Below are 22,335 nucleotides of genomic sequence, written 5' to 3'. Positions count from 1 at the left end.
ATCCTAGTATTCAGTGGTCATTTATTTTTAAAAAGCAATTTTTTTTTCAGAGAAACAGTAGACAAAACGAGCACAGTTCTCACTATATAGTCAAAGTTATGAAGGGCTCTTTTGTAGACAAATTCTAGAACTTCTTAATTATATACAGGCTTATTATCTATATCCCCAGTGTTATAAAGTACCAGAACTTCATTAGAAAAATTAAGCTGGAAAAATGAAAGCAGCACTTTGTAAATTTCCACTGAAAATTAGTTGGGAGAGGCAGAGGAATACTGGATCAAAGGAGGGTAATCATGCTTAACTGTGCCCTAGAGCACCCGCATGTATAATACGATTTGCACAGTAACTACCTCTCCTATTACTGCTTGTTTGGAGTATTCTGTGTTAATGGGGTTAGCTAATTTAGTATTTTAACTTAAAAAGACTCTGCTGATTAATAAATGTTGCACACTGTGCTAGTAATTAAAATAAATGGAAGAGTTACAAATAAAAGTTGAATTGTTAAGAAAACATTATCTGAAATATATGATAGTCTCTATTTATCATAATACAATAACAGTTCAGAAAATATGCAAATTGTAAAGATCTAAAGTGTTTTTAAAAATGACACAAGTCTTAGAAAGTTTTGAGATGTGTCAAATTTTCTTTTCACGATTCTTTAGTGATAAATAAAACCAGCTCTCATCCATATAATATACCCCATTTTTAAAGTGTCCTTTAAAAAACTTATTTAGATCTAATTTCTTAGCATTTCCCACAACATTTTTTTACAGTAATATCTATGCAATGGCAATGACCCTTAATTAGAAGCACATGTAAACAGTTTATAAGTAAGTAATACAACATTTACCAAGGCTCCAATCTAAGCTAGGTTGCAAATTTTAGGGAAATGAAGGCAGATAAGATTAATAACTATTAGCTGTTTTTCATTAGCTTCAGCAAGTGGAGGAATTTCAAGAAATAGAGTTACTAGCTCTGCTTTGCCATTAAATGTTTATGGAATGTCTCCCATTTCACCTATTCTGATAACAATCAAATTTTATTTTTCCAAGATATAGAGACAACTATTGAGCTGTTTGTATTCCTAAACAAAAGGCTGTATAATTTTAAAGTATAATATAGATACCATATATCTTAATTGTGAACTTCTCTTTTTAGGGAAAGAAGTCACTGCCATTTTTTTTTTTTAATCTTTAATGTTCATACTCTAAACATGCAGAAGAATCTTGAATCCTTAGGGATCCAAGGATTTCCCTTAAGTTTAGATCAAGGGGATCCAAGGATTTCCCTTAAGTTTATAATTAACCAAAACAACAAAGTCTGACCTAGCAATATAGCTCCCGGATTTGAAAACCTTTAGGAAGAGCACTTGTATTTTTTTTACTTTTGCTACTATAACAAATCACATACAAATTTGGTGGCTCAAATAATACAAATGTATTAACTTACAACTCTGGAGGTCAGGTGTTTGAAATAGGTCTCATTGGGCTAACATCAAGGTGTTGGCAGGACAGTATTCATTTTGAAAGCTCTAGGGGAGAATCCATTTATTTGCCTTTTTTAGCTTCTAGAGGCTGTCTACATTCCTTGACTGTGGCCCTTATCTCCAGTCCTCAAAGCCAACAAAGGTGAGTTAAGCCCTTCTTACATGGAATCACTCTGACCTCCTTTTATGGAGTCAGATCTCTTTCTGCCTCCCTCTTCCACTTTTAAGCCTTGTGATACACTGGTCCCACCCAGATAATCCAGGATAATCTCCCCATCTATAAATTCTTAATTTAAAACTGACTGACACTCACTTCTATTGTAATATCCTAAATCCACTCTAATTTGGATACAATTATAGGCTGCATAATTATAGTCTCCTGTATTAAGCTAGAACATTTACAATTAATAGACTATATTAACATAAATGACCTTCACACCTCTCATAAGACTTTAGTGAAGCCTATGTTAATCTATACTATCTGACTTTCAATTGCTCACTCCATTCCATCTCTATTGTCTTGATGGGTAAATTAAACATTAACTTTGATAGCTCTGGTACCATTGTTGCCTCTCATTTCTTCCACCTCTTAATAATAATGACTTCTTTCCCCATTTCATCTAAGCAACTTGCATGGTTCCATTTCACATTTGAAAATATTCCTTGAAATGTTTTCCTCTGAAAGTACAAACCCTAAAATTTTATCTGATCACTATTTCTCATAAAGAGAAAGTACAGTGTATATAATATTATGCCATATTTAAATACATGAACAATAAATACATATATAATTGTATATGCAAACAAAAATTCTTGATGGACACACAAGAAATGGTTGACAGCAGTTGGCTCTGGGAAACATAGCTGGGGATCACTGAATAATGTTTAAAGTATTTACAATAAATATATATTGCAGTTTCCATTTTTTTAAGTAAACAAAAAACTTTTTTCAAAACAGATTTGTGGAGATTGAGTAAATCAAGGGATATAGGAAACTTCTGCAACAGAAGAGAACATGGGACATAAAGAAGAATGAATTTAGTCTATAATATTCAGTGATTTATCACAGAAACAAAGAACTGAGTACCACATATTTTCACTCATAAGCGGACCCTGAATATTTACCATAATACTATAAGAAAGGAATTAGCAGTAGCCAGAAACTGCTGGCGGAGCGGGGGGGCGAGGAGGGAAGCATTCAATAAGGGTGCCTGATCTCAAACCAGGCAAAGTGGGGACCAAAGGGAGGTCCAAACTTTACTCATATGATGACCACTTATATACCTAATCCTGAATTGTACCCCATATCTTTAAAATAAAATAATTTTTAAAAAAGATTGAAAGCTCAGTATTTCTGGTGCAAAATTTTTTATGAACTACGGCAAAGATTAGCTAGAGAAATAAGCTTGGAGAAGATCCTAAAAATCAGTGTCTTGCAATAAGAAATTAAAATTTATCCTGGAGGTGAGAAAAAACCCCTGAAAACTTGTTGGTTGAATAATAGCATGATTGAATCTCTTTAGTGTTAGTGTGGTAAAATGCACCGAGCAGGAGTAAGCCTGGGTAGAACAGATAGAAGGCATTTTATGGCAATTACAGTTAAGAAGTTAGAAGTGCCTAAATTAAGACAGTAGTAGTAGAAAGGAGAAAAGAGACTAAAGTTGAGAGATATTTAAAAGTAGAATAAACAGGACTTGAGGACTGATAGGCTATGGATAATGCTGGAGAAGAGGGTAACTCACACATCCCTAGTTTGGGCAGATTAGTTGGTGCTGCAATTCACAATCAAGTCAAGAAGCAGGCAATGTGTTATATACTGAGTTTAGGATATCTATTTGAGATGCAAACAAAGATGGAAGTTGAAAATGTAAATCTGAAATGTAGAAACAAGATCTTAAAGATTTAGAATGGAAATCATTGGCATGGAGGTGGTAGCTGAAGTTTCTCAATAGAAGCAATCACAAAGATTGTATATAGAAAGAAGAAAGTAGGCTGGGCTCGGTGGCTCAGTCTGTAATCCCAGCACTTTGGGAGGCTGAGGTGAGTGGATTGCCTGAGCCCGCAGGTTCGAGACCTGCCTGGCCAACTTGGCGAGACCTCATCTCTACAAGAAATCAAAAAATTAGCCGGGTGTGGTAGCGCACGCCTGTAGTTCCAGCTACTTGGAAGGCTGAGGCGGAAGGATCGCAGGAGCCCAGCAGGTTGAGGGTGTGGTAGCCGGGAGTGGCCACTGCACTCCAGTCTGGGCGACAGAGTGAGACTCCAACTCAAAAAAAAAAAAAAAAAGAAGAAGAAGAAAGTAAAGAAAAAGAATATTGAAATCCTTTCATCATCCTAGTTCTGATCCACCATCTCTCATCAAAAGTATTGTAACATTTTCCTAACGGGTTTCACTACATTCAGCACATTTCTTCTCAAATACATTTGTTCCACAATTAACAAAGTCATATTCTTTGTTTCATCCACTTTCTCAGAAACCATAAATAATTTTCCATTATCTACAGGATAAATCCCTTAATCTTTCATCTTGAAATTTTTCACAATTTTTCTTTCTACTACCCTCTAAACATAAAGATTAGTCCTTGTCAATTTTGTCTTGCCATTGTTATTTCAACTTTTCCTACCACCTTTTTTGTTTTTTCATACCACCAACCTACTTTTATGTACTTTCTCTTCTTTTCACTATAAAAATCTTAACCATCTTTCATAAGATCCAACTCATTCCCTTCTCTGTCAAGAATGCTCTTCTAGATAATCAGAAATCAGAATCAATTCTACATTAAAATGTATTGTCTCATAAATGACAAAAAAGTGATGTCATCTATGCTTGACATTTATCAAGTAATTAGTAGTTTTTACACAAAATTTCATTAGGTTATCTGTTTTAGTTTCAAACAGAAGATTCGGATAGCAAGAAACAGAGTTTGTCTATTTTATTCATTGCTCTATCTCTAGAGCCTAGATTTATTCCTGACATGCAAATATTTGTTGAATCAATAAATACTCCTATTTCTCACAATATTTAGGTGAGGGTTTCCTACCTAAAGGGTTCTTGGAAATTATTTATTAATTTCTTATTTAATTGTCTGGCTTCATAAAAATAGATATATGAATAAGAAAAATAATTTTCTTTAAGATGTCATGAGAAAATAAAATGAATTTCTTCAAAAAGAATAATTAAAATGTTAAAGTAACTTCCAAAAAAACCTCCTGTAATCCATCTTTTTGGGTAAATTACTATTGTCTTATTTCCTACATTTAATTTAAAGAACGTATGTAAGTAACAGCTATCACATGTCAGCCTGTGAATATTAAGAAGTATTTTTATCATCCCTAGTAGTTATTTAGGAATGTACTTTGTGTTAGGAGTTGAATTTTGTTCTCCTAAAATTTTGAAGTCCTGACTCCAAGTACTTCCACATGTGACCGTATTTGAATTTAAGGTCATTGCAGACATAACCAATTCAGTTGAGGTTATACTGGAGTAGGGTTGGCCTCTACTCCAATATGACTAGCATCTTTATAAAAAAGGAAATTTGTACACAGACATACATACAGGAAGAATGCCATGTGAAGATAAAGGTGAAGATTATAGGAATGCTTTACAAGCCAAAGAATACCAAAGATTGATAACAAACCACCAGAAGTTAGGGCAGGCATAAATAGAGTATTTCTCGCAGACCTCAGAATGAACAAACCGGGCCGAAACCTTTATCTTGGACTTCCAGCCTCCAGATCTGTGAGGCAATACATTTTTGTTAAGCCACCCAATTTGTGGTAATTGGTTATGACAGCCCTAGTACACTAATAAAATCTGTCAGGAAATCTGTCTTTTAGAAGCTTAACAAGAAGCATTTTATAAGGTTAGGACACTGTGGCCTGGGAAGAGCTGTGCTCATGGTCCTCCTTAACTTCTGGTACTCTAGATTAAGATGAAATCCAGCCCATCTTTGGCATTTGATTTCCTCCTCTTCTATGATGTCTTACATGCAGAATTATGATGTTTGTGACAAATACAAAGCATGATAATAATTATGTTTTATTAAGAGCCTACTATTTTGCTGGTACTTTATACTCATTTTCCCATCCAATCTTCACTACAATCTTGTAAGGTAACATTTCTGTCTTCAATTTACAGAAAGAGAAAGAGATGCTCAGGGAGGCTAAATTACTTACCTAAGATTATACTGCTGTTGTGTCACACAGCCAAGATTTGAGTTCACACAGATCTAGTTCCAAAGCCCATACTCCTTCTGCTATTACACACTGTAGTTTGCACAATGTTATAAAAACAAAATTGCTAAATGTATCAAACCTTCAGATATAATGCTACAGTTTGAGCCCTTAAAATTAGAGGTAAAACTCTACCCTCCCAGGTCTAGATAATAGGTTCTTGATATACTGTATAGGGTCTAGGGTAAAAGCTATGGTGAAGGCCTAAATCCTGCAAAGCAGCAGGTATAATTAAAAGTTAATAAATTTATTGTTTCTAACCTCCTATAATTGCTTGTTGCTCAGAAGTCATGAAATTGGTGGTCACAAGGGTTTTAACTTTCCCTAATTGCTCCTATAGATAACATCACTATTGTGTAACCTAAGACTGGTCTTTGAGATATTTTCCAGGCTTTACAATCTGGTAGACCAATCTTACCAGGGACCCATACCAAGAAACTGACTCAACAAGTCCTGTGAGACAGGTCAATAGCAAAAACATGGAATCAAACTAGGTGCTGATCAACAGTGGATTGGATAAAGAAAAAGTGGTACATGTAGACCATGAAATACTACACAGCCATAAAAAAGAATGAAATCGTGTCCTTTGCAGCAACATGGATGTAGATGGAGATTATCATTCTAAGTGTTTTGTCTCAGAAACAGAAAATTGAATATTGTGTGTTTTCACATATAAGTGGGGGCTAAACATGGGCATAAGGATGGCAACAGACACTGAGGACTCCTAAAGGAGGCAGGGAGGGAGGGGAAAAGGATCAAAAACCAGCTGCTGGGTACCAGGCTCACTACCTGTGTGACAGACACAACAGAAGCCCAAACCTCACCAACATGCAATATTCCAGTGTAACAAACCTGCACAGGTACCCTTTGAATCTAAATTTTTTAAAGTAAAAAATCATTAGTTTTTGTTTTCTTGGATCTTATTTTAGGAGCATCATAAATACATATGCTTGTGCTAGATAATTAAGGAAATTATCTTCACAAATACATAGATAGTGGTCATTTATCCTCCTTTAATGTCACTCATTATATTTTCTTTTGAGTTACATATATGTGTGTGTGTGTATGTATATATATAAAACATCAATACTGCCATCAATATTGATTTCATTTAAATCAATTCTCTACAAAATTAGAAAACAGAAGATGTTAGAAAATGTAAGGCATTAAACATGGTATAGCTATTTTTAAAAACGAGGAACTCACATATTTTCATGTATGTTTCGCACCCGTTCTTCTCTTCTGAGCACCTCTCTGGCCAATTTTAACTCATTGATTGGTTCTGCCACCCACAATGTTGGTTCCAAAGGTTTGTAGCGTTGTTCTAATACTTCGGTGATATCTCGGAAGGGCCCCTGACAAGAGAAGATAAGGTACATATTTTATTATGGAGGAATTTTTTGGACATATTATTGATGACCAAGGCTACTGACCATCTACAAAGTTTAGCAAGTTTACTAAATTATTTTTAAACAAAATTTATTCTTCTCTGAGAAAATATGTGACAAGAATATCACATATCTTTAAGAAATGTTCTCTCAAGTAAAATGGATTCATTGTAAAAAGTTGTAAATTAAACAGAATTTTACTCACATCAAAAGATCTTCACACTGGTAAACTTGAAGTTACAGGTTGTTTTGTTTTCTAATTTTAAAAAGCACATGTCTTCTAATATAATTCAGAAAGTATTTTTCCCTTTTTAAATAAAAATATTAGGAAAAGATTCTGAACACAGCTTTCCAAGAGCTCTTCTATATATAGAACTAAGAGAGTTTATGTTTTTTCATTAAATTAAAATTTTATTTGAATACCAAATCTTTTATTTGATAGGTGGCCCTCTAAACATAAAAGAGCCATATTTTTATTTGCGTTCTTTATTTAAAATTCAAAACTTTATTTTTTATAGCAAACTTTTAATGGCACAAACACTTAGCAGAGGCAAGTCCATAGCTGCACTGTCAAAAGTAGCTTACAAGATGTCCTACTTTTAAAGTAGTTGTTATTTACAGTAGTTACTAAAATCCACTGGCTGTCTAATTAGTATAATATTAAGCACAATAAAAATCAGAGGCCGCTCAAAATTTTGCTGTGCCATTAATTATATATTGTGAGTTTTTTTCCATCTCTATAGTACAGGACAGAAGTAATATAAAATGGACAACAATTTTTAATCATATTTCTTATTCTTAAAAATCTCTTGTTTAAATAGGTTATCACTAACAAGACACAGCTGGAGTCACTGCAAGCTCTGAGTGAAGACTGTGGGGCTAATAAAAAGAAATGATTCACGCCTCATTTATGTTCACTTATGTTTTACATTAATAGAAACCAATAATAGGAACCAGTTACCATAAAAGTCATGGACCGTAAATAACACAAATGGCAAATAAGTATCATCTAGTACTTTTCACAGCTGGACAGGAGGATTGCTATATTTGAAAGTAGTTAATGGATTTTTACCGGAACTTTACTTTTTAAAGATACAGTAACATGATTCCAAGTCTACTATTAAGAAATCTAATGGGGCTATTTTTTTTTTTCTCACAGATTCTTATTCTTTTACTTTGCCAAATTCTATGGTTTAAAAAAATTAATGTTTGATTATATAACTGGAGGCAAGTTATTTCTCTAAGCCTGTTTTTATTATATGTAAAATAGAATAACTATATCACAGATTTGCTTTTGAGATGTATAAGATAATGTAACGTTCGTAGCATTGTTCTTAGACCATAACAAACACTAAAAAAAGGTATCCATTGTGTTGTTATTATTACTATTATAATTAGTTTCTAGAAGAGTTTTTAAAAGGTTTTGAATAATAATAACATCAAAGAAATAAGGAAGTGGCCCAAGACCATGCTTTTGAGTAATGGTCTCAGTGACCAAGGTCTGCCTTCTAAATTTTGTTAGTACACCAACATAACATGTATCTACTTGTAGACATACGCCATTACTTTCTGGAACTTACTAGTTTTAATGAGACTAGAAAGTGAAAGACAAGGAGTCTTGCTTAAGCTCAGAACAAAAATAAACTCAGATTTGGGGTTCACTATTACCTTCATGATCCCCAGTTCTCCTGTAATCATGTCCATCTGACTATGTCTTTCAGGTCCATACATTTATATTTTAGGCAATTAGTATCTTACCTTTGAGCTCAATAGTTCTGCTCCTTTTTTAGTGAACCTGACACTGTCAGGCTTCTCTTATGCCAAAGCTTTTGTGTATTTGTATTTCTATTGATAGACTTTTTAGATATTAGGTGATCATTTATCCTAATCATACCTATAGTGACATGGGACCCCAGATTTTGGAAATAGCTTCAACTTTAAAACTGCCCATTGTTACATATTTTCAAATATTAATTTTTAGAATGTCTAGACCATCCAGGACTCAACCTTACTCTAGGGGTCTTCTTGGACTCTGAGCTATGGTTTTCCAATGTTTGGCTTACTTTCCCCCCAAATCCTGGTTATGAGAGTCAAACACACATGTTTTGCTATATTTTAAATAACTGTATTATTTATAGTCATCTTGTATTTTTTAAGCTTTTATCGAAGCTTAAATAACAATAAAGTTGTTTTTCACAACCATAACATTGTCTCGTACATTTAAAAGTTCACCTGGAAAGGATAGGTTCTCTAATTAGGGTATAAATAATATTATTTATTCATACTCTTCAATGTCATCAATTATGTATAAATATTTTTATTATGGGGTTTTTATTAAACTTTCTTATTACAGGAAATGCTCAGTAAAAATTTTTTAAAACTCCCATTTTGTAAAAAAGAAGAGGAAGGGAGAAAAAGAAAGAAGGGATAGCGGAAAGAAGAAAGAAGAAGAAAGAAGCAAGGAAAAAAGAAGGGAGAAAAAAAAGAAACTCAAGAAGGCAAAAGAAAAGATGGGAGAAAGAAGAACAAAAAGATAAGAGAAAGAAGGACAGGATGGAGGGGAGGACATGATCAGGGAGGAGGAGGCACATAAGTGGGAAGGAAGGAGATAGGCAAAGAAAAAAAGAAAAAAAACAATAAGAGGAAAATAAATAAAAGGAGAGAAAAGAATAAAAAAAGAAAGAAGAGAGAAGAAAATGAAAAGAAAATGTATTCGCAGGGATCATTATTTTGTGGTATACTAAATAAATGTATTCAGGAGTATATATATGTGTGTGTATATATAAAGTATATGTATATAATGTATAAGACATTTTTACATTTCTCCATATATTTATCTATTCCTTATATAAACATATGTATTTCTTTCTCCATACACACACACAAATATTTTCCAACACGTGTATATATTTTCTATATGTTTTCATGTATATATCATATATGCATATGTATCTTCCAAAACGATACATATACCATATATATATATTTTTCAGATACATATCCATCATCCATATATATTTTTATATATCTGTACATATCTTCTACCTATGCACCTATATACTAAATACACTTACATATATATGTATATGTGTATACAGAATGGTATAGAGGAAAGCTATGTAAGGAATAAAAATGGATGTACGGAAGTTGTATTGAGAAATAAAGATAAAGAGTGACTACAAACAAGTAGGGAAGAAGCTACATCACAAAAGTATAATAATAGCAAAGTAGAAAGGCCAATGCGAAAATGTTATAAAACACCTATAAAAAAACCTTAAATTGTCTAGTGATTAATATGAATATTGTACAATGTGGCAGTTTGGTTCAGATGACCTCCAGGGTGTTTTCAGCTCAGAAATATTTCCATACCCTTATTCTACTCATAACATGTAATTTTCACATTTCCTAAAAAATCACATGCAAAATTATTCTATGAATTCCATGTAGTACCAATGGTTATACAAATGAATATAGTCTGCAATGTGAATTTTTTGCAAAGTCAATATGCAATTATATCTGATATCTTTACGTTATTGAGTACTTAATACATTTAAAACATGGAATGAATAATGTGCATGTATTGGAAATGCTAGGGCTACTATTTTCCTTATAGAATAACTAATAAATTTAATTGCCTGTTATTACAATGTTATGTGATGATGCTATATAAAACCATCACTTGCACTAATAGAAAAATAGTAATGTACATAATACAAAATAGTAAAAATTCAGTTATTCATAATATAAATTAATTTTATATTTGTATTTAAAACGATGTTACTGCTTTTACTAGAATATTGATATAACTCTTATCTAAAAAGGAATAATAAAACCATACTCTGAAGATATGTCCCTAAAACAACTGAAAAACTCCCCACTATCTCTCTTTTGTCCCCTTGCTCATCTGTACCCTGCTTGTTACTACATTTCATAAAAAGAAAGTATTGTCAGCTTCTAGGTCTTATTTGGATAAACAGATTAGTTTAAATGTGATTAAGAGTACTGATATAAACAGAATTTCATGAGAAGCAAATCACAGATGCAGAAAAAAAGAAAGTAGTCCAGGGAAGATACTGATTGTATAGATTTTCAAGTGTATTTTACAGCTTCTTCTCTAATATAGTATAAACCATCAGTTAATAGTATTAGCAGTTAGTGGTTTTGAAAGAGCAAAGAAAAATACAAATAAAGGGAATTAAGGATGTAATTATAGAGAATGGAAACATAACATATCACAATTAATTACAGTAAAGTGGGAAATTTTTTAATGGTGTAGAAAGCAGAATTATCTTATTGCATGGTTGATTCAATAGTTGAGGGTGTGAAAGGCAGTTTTTAAGATGGCCCCCAAGGACCTCTGCCTCTTGGTATTTATGCCCTTGTGTAATCATTTGTTCCTGAGTGTAAATTGGGCTTACTCATTTCTAACAAATAGAACATGGCAGAAATAATGGGATGTAGTTTCCAGCATTAAGTTACAAAAAGTTGTGACTTCTGTTTTCAGGTCCCTCTCTCCCTCTCAGAACAGAAAATAACAAGAGATGATGATGATGTAGAGAAATTGGAAGCCCTATGCATTGTTGGTGGGAATAGAAAATGGTACAGCTGCTATGGGGAACAATATGGCAGTTCCTCAATATTTAAAAATAGAATCACCATATGATCTGGCAATTTCACTTCTGAGTATATTCTTAAAATAGGTGAAAGCATAGTCTCAAAGAGACCTTGTACGCCCATGTCTGTTGCAGTATTATTCGCAATAGCTAAGATGAGGAAGCAACTAATTGATGGATAAATGGATAAACAAAATGTAGTATCACATACAATGGAATATTATTCAGTCCCCAAAAGGAAGGAAATTCTGACATATTCTAAAGCATGGATGAGCTGTAACAACATTATTTTAAGTGAAATAAGTCATATTAGGGGATGAGATAAGGAGAAATAAAGAGGTGCTTAATTGATATACAGTTTTAGTTTTGCAAGATGAGGAGAGTTCTGAAGATGAATGGTGGTGGTGATTGCACAAAAAAATGAATGTACCTAATACCACTAAACTGCATATTTAAACAAGTTAAATAATAAATTTTATGTTATATGCATTTTATCATAATGTAAAAACTGGATTAATATCAAGAATAAAATTAATGACAGAAATCTTACAAAGCTAATTAGTACCTGACATTGCTTCCTATCAATAGGTGGCAGAATTTCAGACTGAGGAAAAGAACGGGCACTCGTACAAGCTAGCCAATCAGTAAGGCTGATGGAGTACTTCTTATTAGCTTTAGGTCTTTGGTGTAGTAAAGGCTTTGCCTTCTGTAAACGTAACTCCCATGGATCAGGCTCTTTTCTGAATGGTGAGTTGTATATACCTGGAATCTAGAGAAGACGAAAGCAATTTTGACTCTTATCTTTAATTTTCATATGCATTAAAAGAAGATAAAGTTGTACTGTATTTTTCATATGTTTAAATAATATTTTAAACTGAAACTGTGGTTCTTTACCAGAGGTGGACTTCAAATTTATCTAAAGAAGTTTTACAATCACTCATACTTTGTCTCCACTCTAGATCAGGCATTTACATATCTTTCATGATTGCACACTAAACATTTTTTTCTTAAAACATCAAACCTGGATGAACACAAAACATTTAAAAAACCTACAGATAGTTTCTATCTGCTATACATGACATTTTTATATCATTATATTTAAGAGAAAAAAAAAACCAGAAGAGCCTTAAGCCATTTGTTTTATATTCTAACTGTATGCCACACATATTTAATCATATCTACAAGTCATACATTCACTCACAGAAGTCAAATATACAAAGCTTGAGTCAGTTTTTGATACAAAGTATATAATCAATAAATATTTGATTATTTAAATGATTATATATTACATAGAAGTTATTTTAAGTTTTGTACTTTAAAATCAAAGTGGCATTATGTGTACATGCTATTATATGTTGATCAAAATAACACCTGTATTTAATAAGTTGTATTCATGTGGTTAGGTGCTATGTTTTGGTAGTGTCACATTACACTTGCTGTTTTATTAGTGACTGTTATACAGTGACTCAAAATAGTCAAGCCAGCACCTGTACACAATAGAGGTCCAATAAATGTGTAACAAATGTTAAATTAAAGTTTTATAGATGTCCATTTTCTGAAAATATAATATTGAGTATACAAAACTGCATAGAATCAAATGTTGATAGGACCATACTTTATTTGATACCAATCTTTGATATATGAATCCATAGAGCTCTATACAAAAATATATATACATATATAAACATATGTATAAAGGCAAATATCATACACACATGCATATTCATAAGGAAAAGTTACATTTAAAGGACAGTATGACTTGTTTGGTTGCTCTGTAGACACCCTGAACTATATAAATAATATATTCATTCAATCTATCAGTTCTGCCTAAAAATATGCTTTTCTCTTATGCTACCAACATATCCATAAACATCCCTGTTTACTGTATTTACCTCATGGGATAAGTCGTTCCAAAACAACTAGAACAGTTGTGTTTGAAAAACTATCCATGAAAGTTTTTATTTCCACCCTAACTTATTAATTAAGTATTAACCTCTATCAAATACCTACCCAAGCTTCAATGTCCTATCCCAAATGCTTCCTTAATAATCTGGGAACATCCACCACAGCATCTATCACATTGTTTCTTAATTATCTTTGTATGCATCAGTCTCCCACGAGCCAGAAGTTGGAGCACAAAGACCATTTCAGATATTTTTGCAAACTCTGGGCCTAGCAGAATACTTGGCATATAGTAGACAATAAATGAATGTTAAGTGCTCATCTAGAGTAACAATGCACAGTTTAGAAAACCCATGAAAACCTCTATTTTAACTCTTGCTTTCCAAAGCCCCATATATCTCAGTAAAAAGTTTGAGACTGAATTCTTATAGATACTTATCCTTTCTTTCTTAACACATCAGTTTTAATTTGCTTTTAAACACATTGTGACCTAAAACTAAATAATCACAGACCCACTGAAGCCACCTCCAACTCAACTTTTCTGATTTTAGAATTGGAGACTAAATTTTATTTGATATGAAAAGTTAATGTAAATGCACTGACATATTTTAATAATATTTTTGAACAGTCCCTTCTTTGACCTAAAATTCTCTTTTATAATTAATACAAGAAAAACACTGTGCTGAAAAACATTAAAGGCAGTTATGTAAACCTTTTTAAATATCATGTTAATATTGTCTCACTATAACAGTAAATACAGACAAGGTAAATACATAGACAATTGCTTTCAGTGGGCACTAATTTTAAGTGGATGGTAATTTTAAAGGTAATTTAAAATTTAAAGGTGATTTTTGAAGATGAGAATTGATCAACTGTAATGACAAAAAACAAAAAGTATTAAATTATATTAAGAGTATTATGATATAAAATATAACGAAATCTACATAGTCTATTAAAGAGATATGAGAATCCATTCTAATTGATGATGATTTAATTAAAGTCTGTCAGTCTATTACTAAAATTTCTATAACTTTACAGATTAAAATGGTAAAATACATGCAATTTAACTAGATTATAATTTATCATTTAAAAAATATCTATCTACCTGGATAACTACTACCAGCTATTAACTTTACCCCATTAGGAATCTTCTTTGATCTCCTTTCACATTTGCATGCACGTGTATACATAGGCTAGATGGGAAATGCAAATAGAGCGGTAGACATGATAGCTTTCTTAAATTATATTTTGCAACCTATATGGAGACCTCCTCATGTGTATTCTCTTTGCAATTTAAATCAAATATAGATAGAAAATATATTTTAATTGAATTTCAAATGTATCATTTAAAGTCTTCAAGGTGTCAGTATTTTAGAAATTAATTTAATACATTTGCTAACTTATGTCAATATAAACAATCCAGCACACTCTCAATCCCTACAGTAAGCAAATATCCTGTTTAATTATATTGATACAGTATTTATTTACTTATTTCATTAAGTAAATGAAACAACCTTAACATACTATTGTCTCAGTTGCCATATTACACCATTTGTAAGCCACTTATGAATAATGGTTTGTTACGGATTTTTAAAAATATTACTATGAGTCACAAAAGACAGAGTTAACCCTAAGGGACTATGACATATTTTTCAGTTTTCACATTTTTCACAACTTAGAAGGGCTACTGCCAAGCTAGCTTTTGGGACTTCATTTTCAGCAATAATTTTCTAGAGTGACCAACACTATAGGGAAATCTGTGCTAACTGTTTAAAAAAAAAGAAAAAGCCTACAACTGAGTTATTTGCAGTACTGTCATGCTAACATTCAACTCAATAAGACCCAAGAAATCTCAGGAGAGGACTCTGCTAATAGCTTCTTACTGACCTCCTTGCATCAGGCCCGGCTGCTGACTGGTGGCCCAGTGGTGAATACGGCAAATGAGGTGTGAAAGCACTGATTTTTTTTAAAGGCTATGATTCTGACTCGTCAAAAGGAAAAAAAAAGGCAATGAGTTATATAATAGATATATATTTTTCTTGAATTCTCCCCTTCAGACCCTCCATCATGGGAACTTAAGCATGACCTGGAATATTAATTATGTCAGGTTGAGCAACGAGCAAATGTACCATTTGTTACCCAGTCACCCTTAGCATTACATTAATATTTTGAACCATTCCGTATTTCTAACAATCTATCAGTTGGCGCTTTTCTTCTCAGTTTTTATTCTTATACTTAAGTGTTGTATAGAAAAGTATTTTAAAAGTATAATTGATTTGAAAATAAATGGATAAACTTGTTTTATTTGAAGTGTTTACTATTTTATTCCATAAAAATGATTTTTATGGCCATTTTCTACTCATACACTGACCTTTATTTTGTAATTGCCTGGGGGAAGCTATACTCTAATTTTTTCTCTTCTCTTTGTTATTGAGATTTCCTTTTTAAAACAACTTTCTGAAAAATACGAAGAATAAGAAACAGGATTGTGTGCACCTATAATTCCCAAATCACAATTACTAGTGCTTCAATTTCATATTTTGCCATATGAGAGATAAGAATTTCTCATGATTACAAAGTGACTGCTTATCCAAGGAATGAAGGACTATTTAGTTTACAGGGTGGGCAGGAAAATTCAAGTTTTAATATTTGCAAATGACAATTACACAGCAAACAAGGGTACCAAAGTACCACTAAAAGGAATTAAAATTATCTTCTTGCCTCTTGATTCAAAATTTGTGAATACCACGAGAGATGGACAGCTCTTAAAGGAGTTCTGTCTAAAATATGTTTGGGTTCTCAGTTTCAATCAAAAATGCTTTAAAAAAATAAGATACACGCTTACACACACACAACAAAAAAATAAGACACTAAACAAGTAGAGAAGAATAGTAAAGAGCTCTAATAACTAGAAAAGTAAAAGTGGGCCAGAGAACTGTGAATGAAATATTTGCAAGGGTAGGGACTGCTGAATCAACACTGACCAATGCACTTCATCATAATTATCAGGACATACTACTGCCAGGGGATTTATAAAAATCCCACTCAGCAAATAATTGCCCTGCTGTTAGGAGATAGTCAGAGTGTTAACACACTGTCACAGTCTAGCGTTTAGTAAGATATTCTACATTCAATTACTCTTGCTAAGAACTAAAAGGAAACATGGTCATTACTCAGCTACAGCAGTTATGCTTCCACATGCATTTCAGACAATAGTCGTATTAACTCTCAGATAGAGTAGCTCAGAAGGAATAAGAATTTCATGGAAACATTAGAGAGTCACAAAGGTTGTATCTGGTTAGAAATCTATATAAAGAAATATTTTTAAACTATTACTGACCACAAATGATTTTTGTTACCTTTCTTTTACATCAGTAGATAGAATTTTTAAATGTTTTGAGTCGAACTCAGAGTGGGGTCACATTAACTGTAGACCCCAGAAAGTTGAAAAAGTAATTTGAAGGGGCCATTTGAAGCTCTTCCAGGATCTCAAACCCTGAAGAACACGATCAAGAGGATCACTTCAGCCAACATCACCAGGAGGTTTGCATACTTATTCTAAGAACTTTCTACCTGAATTCCCAGGAGTGCAGAAAAGGTGACATGTTAAAAAATAACTTCATTTAGCTTGAGTTTGTTTGGAGAATTGTAGACTTTCTCAGAGGTGTACAGTGCAAAGGGCAAATAGAACTATTGGAAAATTCACCTTGAGAAGGTTCTCCCAACTTCTGTGCTATACCTTCTATATTCTAGAGAATACTCATTTTTCTTCATGTACTGCATATACCTAAAAAGCACCAAAGATACACTTTATTTTTTCCTCATATGAGAAAAGAAATATTTCAAGTGAAATATTACCTTTGATGTAGCTAGTTGACAAAAATGTTTATTTTAAAAATCATTTTTATATCTTCATTACCATATGTCAAAAGATCCTAATGAAATGTTGATTAAATGAAGAAAATTTAAATAGGATACTGAGAAAGGGCCTACTTTGCTAGATCTAAGGCAGGCATGGAGATGAATAAAATGTGATCGATCTCTCCTACCTAGTTGTTCTCAGTATCAGGGAAGGGTAGAGTTAGGAAAATAATTTTGTGACTGACTGCAACATTACTAGCCTGCAATAAGTGTTCTCTAATAACTATTAAAGAGGTATACATCAAAGGCAGTAAAAGAGGTATATATCCCTAAGAAACTCTGTGAGAAAATATTTGAATTTGTTCTAAAAATGAGCAGAGCTTTGCAATTCAAAAAAAAGGAAAGGCATTCCTGGCTAACAGAATGACAGAAACAAAAGACACAGTCATGGGAAAACATAAGGTCTATGTTAAGGGAATATCAAGTTGGTCAGTTTAAGCATGAGGTAATCATCAGAGATGAGCTTGTAAAGATTGGGATCAATTCTAGAAGGTTGAAAATTTGGGCTTAATTCTGCATAAAATGAGAATCTCTTGATTTTCATATCGTCTTTAAAAAGTAAACTCAAGAGAAAATCTGAAGCAGGCCAGATTGGTGAGTGAAACTTGCAGAAGCAGCCTCTGTAGAAACACATGCAAAACACACAGAAGAAATAAATCAAGCATCAGAACCAGACTCAGACATGGCAAGAATGTTGTAATTACCAGACCAGAATTTAACATAACTAAGATTAATATGCTAAGAACTCCAATGAATAAAATAGACAGCAAGCAAGAAAAGATGGCCAATGTAAGCAGAGAGATGGAAAAACTAAGAAAGAAACAATACTGCAACAGAAATGAAGAATGTTTTTGATGGGTTCAATTAAATAGTAGATTGGACACAGTTGAGGAACGAATCTCCGATCTTGAGGATATATCAACAGGAATTTCTAAAATAAAAAATCACAGAGAAGTAAGTCTCATAAAAATGGAACAGAAAATTCAAGAAATGTGGGACAAATTCAAAAGGTATTACATATGTGTAATAAAAATAACAGAAGGAAAAGAGTGAGAGAAAGAGGCAGAAGAAATATTTACAGCAATAATGACTGGGAATTTCCCCAAGTTGATGTTATATACGAAACCACAGATCCAGAAATATAAAAGAAAATCAAGAATACATTTTAAAAAGAAAAAAAAGAACTACACTCGGCATATTATATTCAATTTCAGAAGATTAAGGAAAAAGAAAAAATATTGAAAAGAGCTAGAGAGAAAAAGATCTCATCCTATGGAAGAACAAATATAAGAATTGCATCCAACTTCTCTTCGGAAACTACACAAGCAATAGGAGAGTGGAGTCGAAATTTAAAACATTGAGGGGGGAAAATAAATCTATCAGCCTAGAATGCTTTACTTTATGAAATTATCCTTCAACTATGAAGGAGAAATAAAGACTCTCAGATTTTTTTTTAAAAAAAGGAACTTGTGGCCAGTAGACCTGCCTTACAAGAAATGTTAAAAGAAGTTTTCAGAGAGAACAAAAAATTATATAGATCTGAAATTCAGATCTACATGAAAAAGGAAGATCATCAGAGAAGAAATAAATCAAAGTAAAATATAAACTTCTTATTTTTCTTATTACTAATTGATTTAATAGATAACAGTTTGTTTAAAATAATAGCTCCAATATATTCAACTATGGATGCATATGGACACAAATGCTTATATATAAATGAAATGAATGAAAATAATACAAATGATAGGAGGGAGAAATGCAGATTATTTGGTATTATAGGGTATTTTAATACTGATGAAGTTGTATAGTGTTCTTTGAAAGTGAATTTGAAAGAGTTCATAAATGTATATTGCAAACTTTAGGGCAAACATTAAATTAAGTTAAAAAATAATTATAACTTTTATACTAAGAAAGAAAAGAAAACTGAATTGCATAAAGTGTGCAATTAAACCCCCCAAAAGGCAAAAGGAGAGTAGAAGACAAAATAAGAACCAAAGAACAAGGGCAACAAATACAAAACAGTAACAAATATGGTAAACATTAATCAACTATATTAATAATCACTTTAAACATCAGTCGTCTAAATACACCAACTAAAATCAACCCGGATGGAACTAGAGTCTATAATACTGAGTGATCTCTCACAGAAACAAAGATCTGAGTATCACATGTTCTCACTCATATAGTGGACCTTGAACATCTATCATAATACTATAAGAAAAGGATTGACAGTGGTGGGAAACTATGGGGGGGGGGTAGGAAGGGGAAGGGAGGTGGGATTAACGGTAGTCAATATCTGTCTGGGGACGGGGAGACACCCCCTATCAACAAGGGTGCCTGAATGATACATTTTGTATACCTAACCCTTAACTGTACCCTATAATTTAAAAATAAAAAATGTTTATAAAAAAATACAGAGATTACTAGAGAGGAAAAAAAGAAGATCAAACTATAAATTGTCTATAAGAAACTCACTTCAAATATAAAAACATACATAGATTTAGAGTAAAGGACTAGAGAAAGATATACCATGCTAACATTAATTGAAAGAAAGTGAGAGTAGCTGTACTAATTTCAGACAGAGCAGCCTTCAAAATAAAAAAAAGTTAGCAGGGATAAAGAGGGGCAATACCAGCCGGACTCGGTGGCTCAGCCTGTAATCCCGCGCCTTGGGAGACTGAGGTGAGTCTGAGCCCGCGGGTTCAAGACCCGCCTGGGCAACTTGACGAGACCTCATCTCTACAATAAATAAAAAATCAGCCGGGTGTGGTAGCGCACGCCTGTAGTCCCAGCTACTTGGAAGGCTGAGGCGGAAGGATCGCCGGAGCCCAGCAGGTCGAGGCTGCAGTGGCCAGGAGTGGCCACTGCACTCCAGTCTGGGCAATAGAGTAAGACTCCAACTCAAAAAAAAAAAAAAAAAAGAGGGGCAATACATAATAATAAAGGGTCCGGTTTCCTAAGAAGACATATTCATTTTTAATGTGTATATGCATAGCAACAAAGCATCAAAAGATGTGAGTAGAAACTGATAGAATTGTAAAGAGAAATAGATAAATTCACTATTGCAGTTGGAGACATCAGTACCCCTCTGTTAGAAATGGATAAACCCAGCAGGCAGAAAATCGGTAGGAACACAGTTGAATTTAACACCACCATCAATCAACTGAATATACAGACATTTATAGACTACTTCATCCAACAATAACAGAACGTACATCCTTCTCAAGCTCAAGTGGAACATTCACCTAAATAGACCACGTTCAGGGCCACAAAACATATTTTAACAAATTTAAAAGAATAGAAATTATACAAAGTATGCTATCAGACCAAAATAAAATTAAACAAGAAATCAATAGAAGAAATATATAGAGATCGCCCCACAAAATACTTGAAGATTAAACAACACGCTTCTAAATAACAGATAAATCATAAAACAAATCTTAATAGAAACTTAAAAATATTTTGAACTAAGTGAAAAACAAAATATAACATCAAAATTTGTGGAATATATCAAAAACAGTACTTAAAGGGAAATTTATTGATGCATATATGAGAAGAAAAGAAAGATCTAAAATTAATAATCTAAGTTTCCATGTGAGGAAACGAAAAAAGGAGCAAATGTGTTCCAAAGTAAGCAGAGGAAAATAAATAATAAAAATTAGAGCACAAAACAATAAAATTGAAAATAGAAAATCAATAGAGGAAAATCAACAAAATAAGAGGCTGGTTTTTAAAAAATATCAGTAAAATTGATAAGCCCTCTATCCAAGCTAGGAAGAAAGAGAGAAGACACAAATTGCTAGTACCAGAAATGAAAGAGAGGACATTACTACAGATCCCATGGATATTAAAAGGATAATAAAGGAATATTATAAACATCTCTCTGCCCACAATTTGATAACCTAGATAAAATAGACCAATTCACTGAAAGACACAATCTGCCAAATCTCATACAAGAATAGAGAATTTTATTAGATCTATATTTACCAAAAAAAAAAAAAAATCAGAGTCGGTAATTAATAATCTTCCAAAACAGAAAGCACCAAACTGAAACAGATTTAGTGGTGAATTCTACCTAACATTTAAAGAAGAAATTATACCAATTCTCTATCATTTCTTTTAGAAAATTGAAGCCTAACTCATTCTATAAAACTGGCATTACTCTAATTCTAAAACCAAAAACATTACAAGGAAGGAACATTACAGATCAGTATCTCTCATAAACATAGATGTGAAAATCCTTAACAAAATATTAGCAAATAAAATCCAACAAGATGTTAAAAGAATTGTACATGATGACCAAATGGGACTTAGCATAGGTTCAACATTGAAAAATCAATGAATGGGGCAGGTGTGGTGGCTGTAATCCCAACACTTTGGGAGGCTGAGGTAGGTATGCTGATTGCTTGAGTTCAGAAGTTTAAGAGCAGCCCAGGTAACATAGCAAAACCTCGTCTCCACCAAAAAAAAAAAAGTTGGACTTGGTGGCATGTGCCTGAAGTTCCAACTACTTGGGATTCTGAGATGAAAGATCACCTAAGCCCAGGAGGTTGATGCTGCCATAAGCAGTGATCATCATGATCATGCCACTGCACTTCAGCCTGGGTGACAGAATAAGACTCTGACTCTAATTAATTAATTAATTAATTAATTAAGGTAATCCATCACATAAACAGGCCAATAAAAATCATTTGATCACATGAATTGATGCAGACAAAATCCAACACCCATTCATTATAAAACTCATCAAACTAGGAATAAGTGGGAACTTTCTCAACTTGATAAAGTATAT

At 32.8% G+C, this 22,335-nt stretch overlaps 1 protein-coding gene across 1 annotated transcript in view; it reads right to left on the bottom strand.

The window, feature by feature from the left end:
* The window catches only part of LOC103276349 (spermatogenesis-associated protein 17), a 130,440-nt gene that overhangs the window by 86,916 nt on the left and 21,189 nt on the right, over nt 1–22,335 (bottom strand). Inside the window, exons 2-3 of the mRNA XM_008073752.1 lie at nt 12,286–12,489; nt 6,926–7,074 (exon numbers count right to left, since the gene is read on the bottom strand). Of these exons, the coding sequence (XP_008071943.1) occupies nt 6,926–7,074; nt 12,286–12,489 (353 nt within the window). The remainder of the gene's footprint in view (nt 1–6,925; nt 7,075–12,285; nt 12,490–22,335) is intronic.

This window comes from Carlito syrichta, unplaced genomic scaffold (genome assembly GCF_000164805.1).
Source record: "Carlito syrichta isolate Samal-C Ts95f unplaced genomic scaffold, Tarsius_syrichta-2.0.1 Scaffold316055, whole genome shotgun sequence".
NCBI classification, from domain to species: Eukaryota; Metazoa; Chordata; class Mammalia; order Primates; family Tarsiidae; genus Carlito; species Carlito syrichta.
The sequence above is the reverse complement of the archived record's forward strand: the minus strand, read 5'-3'. Positions and strand labels throughout refer to the sequence as shown.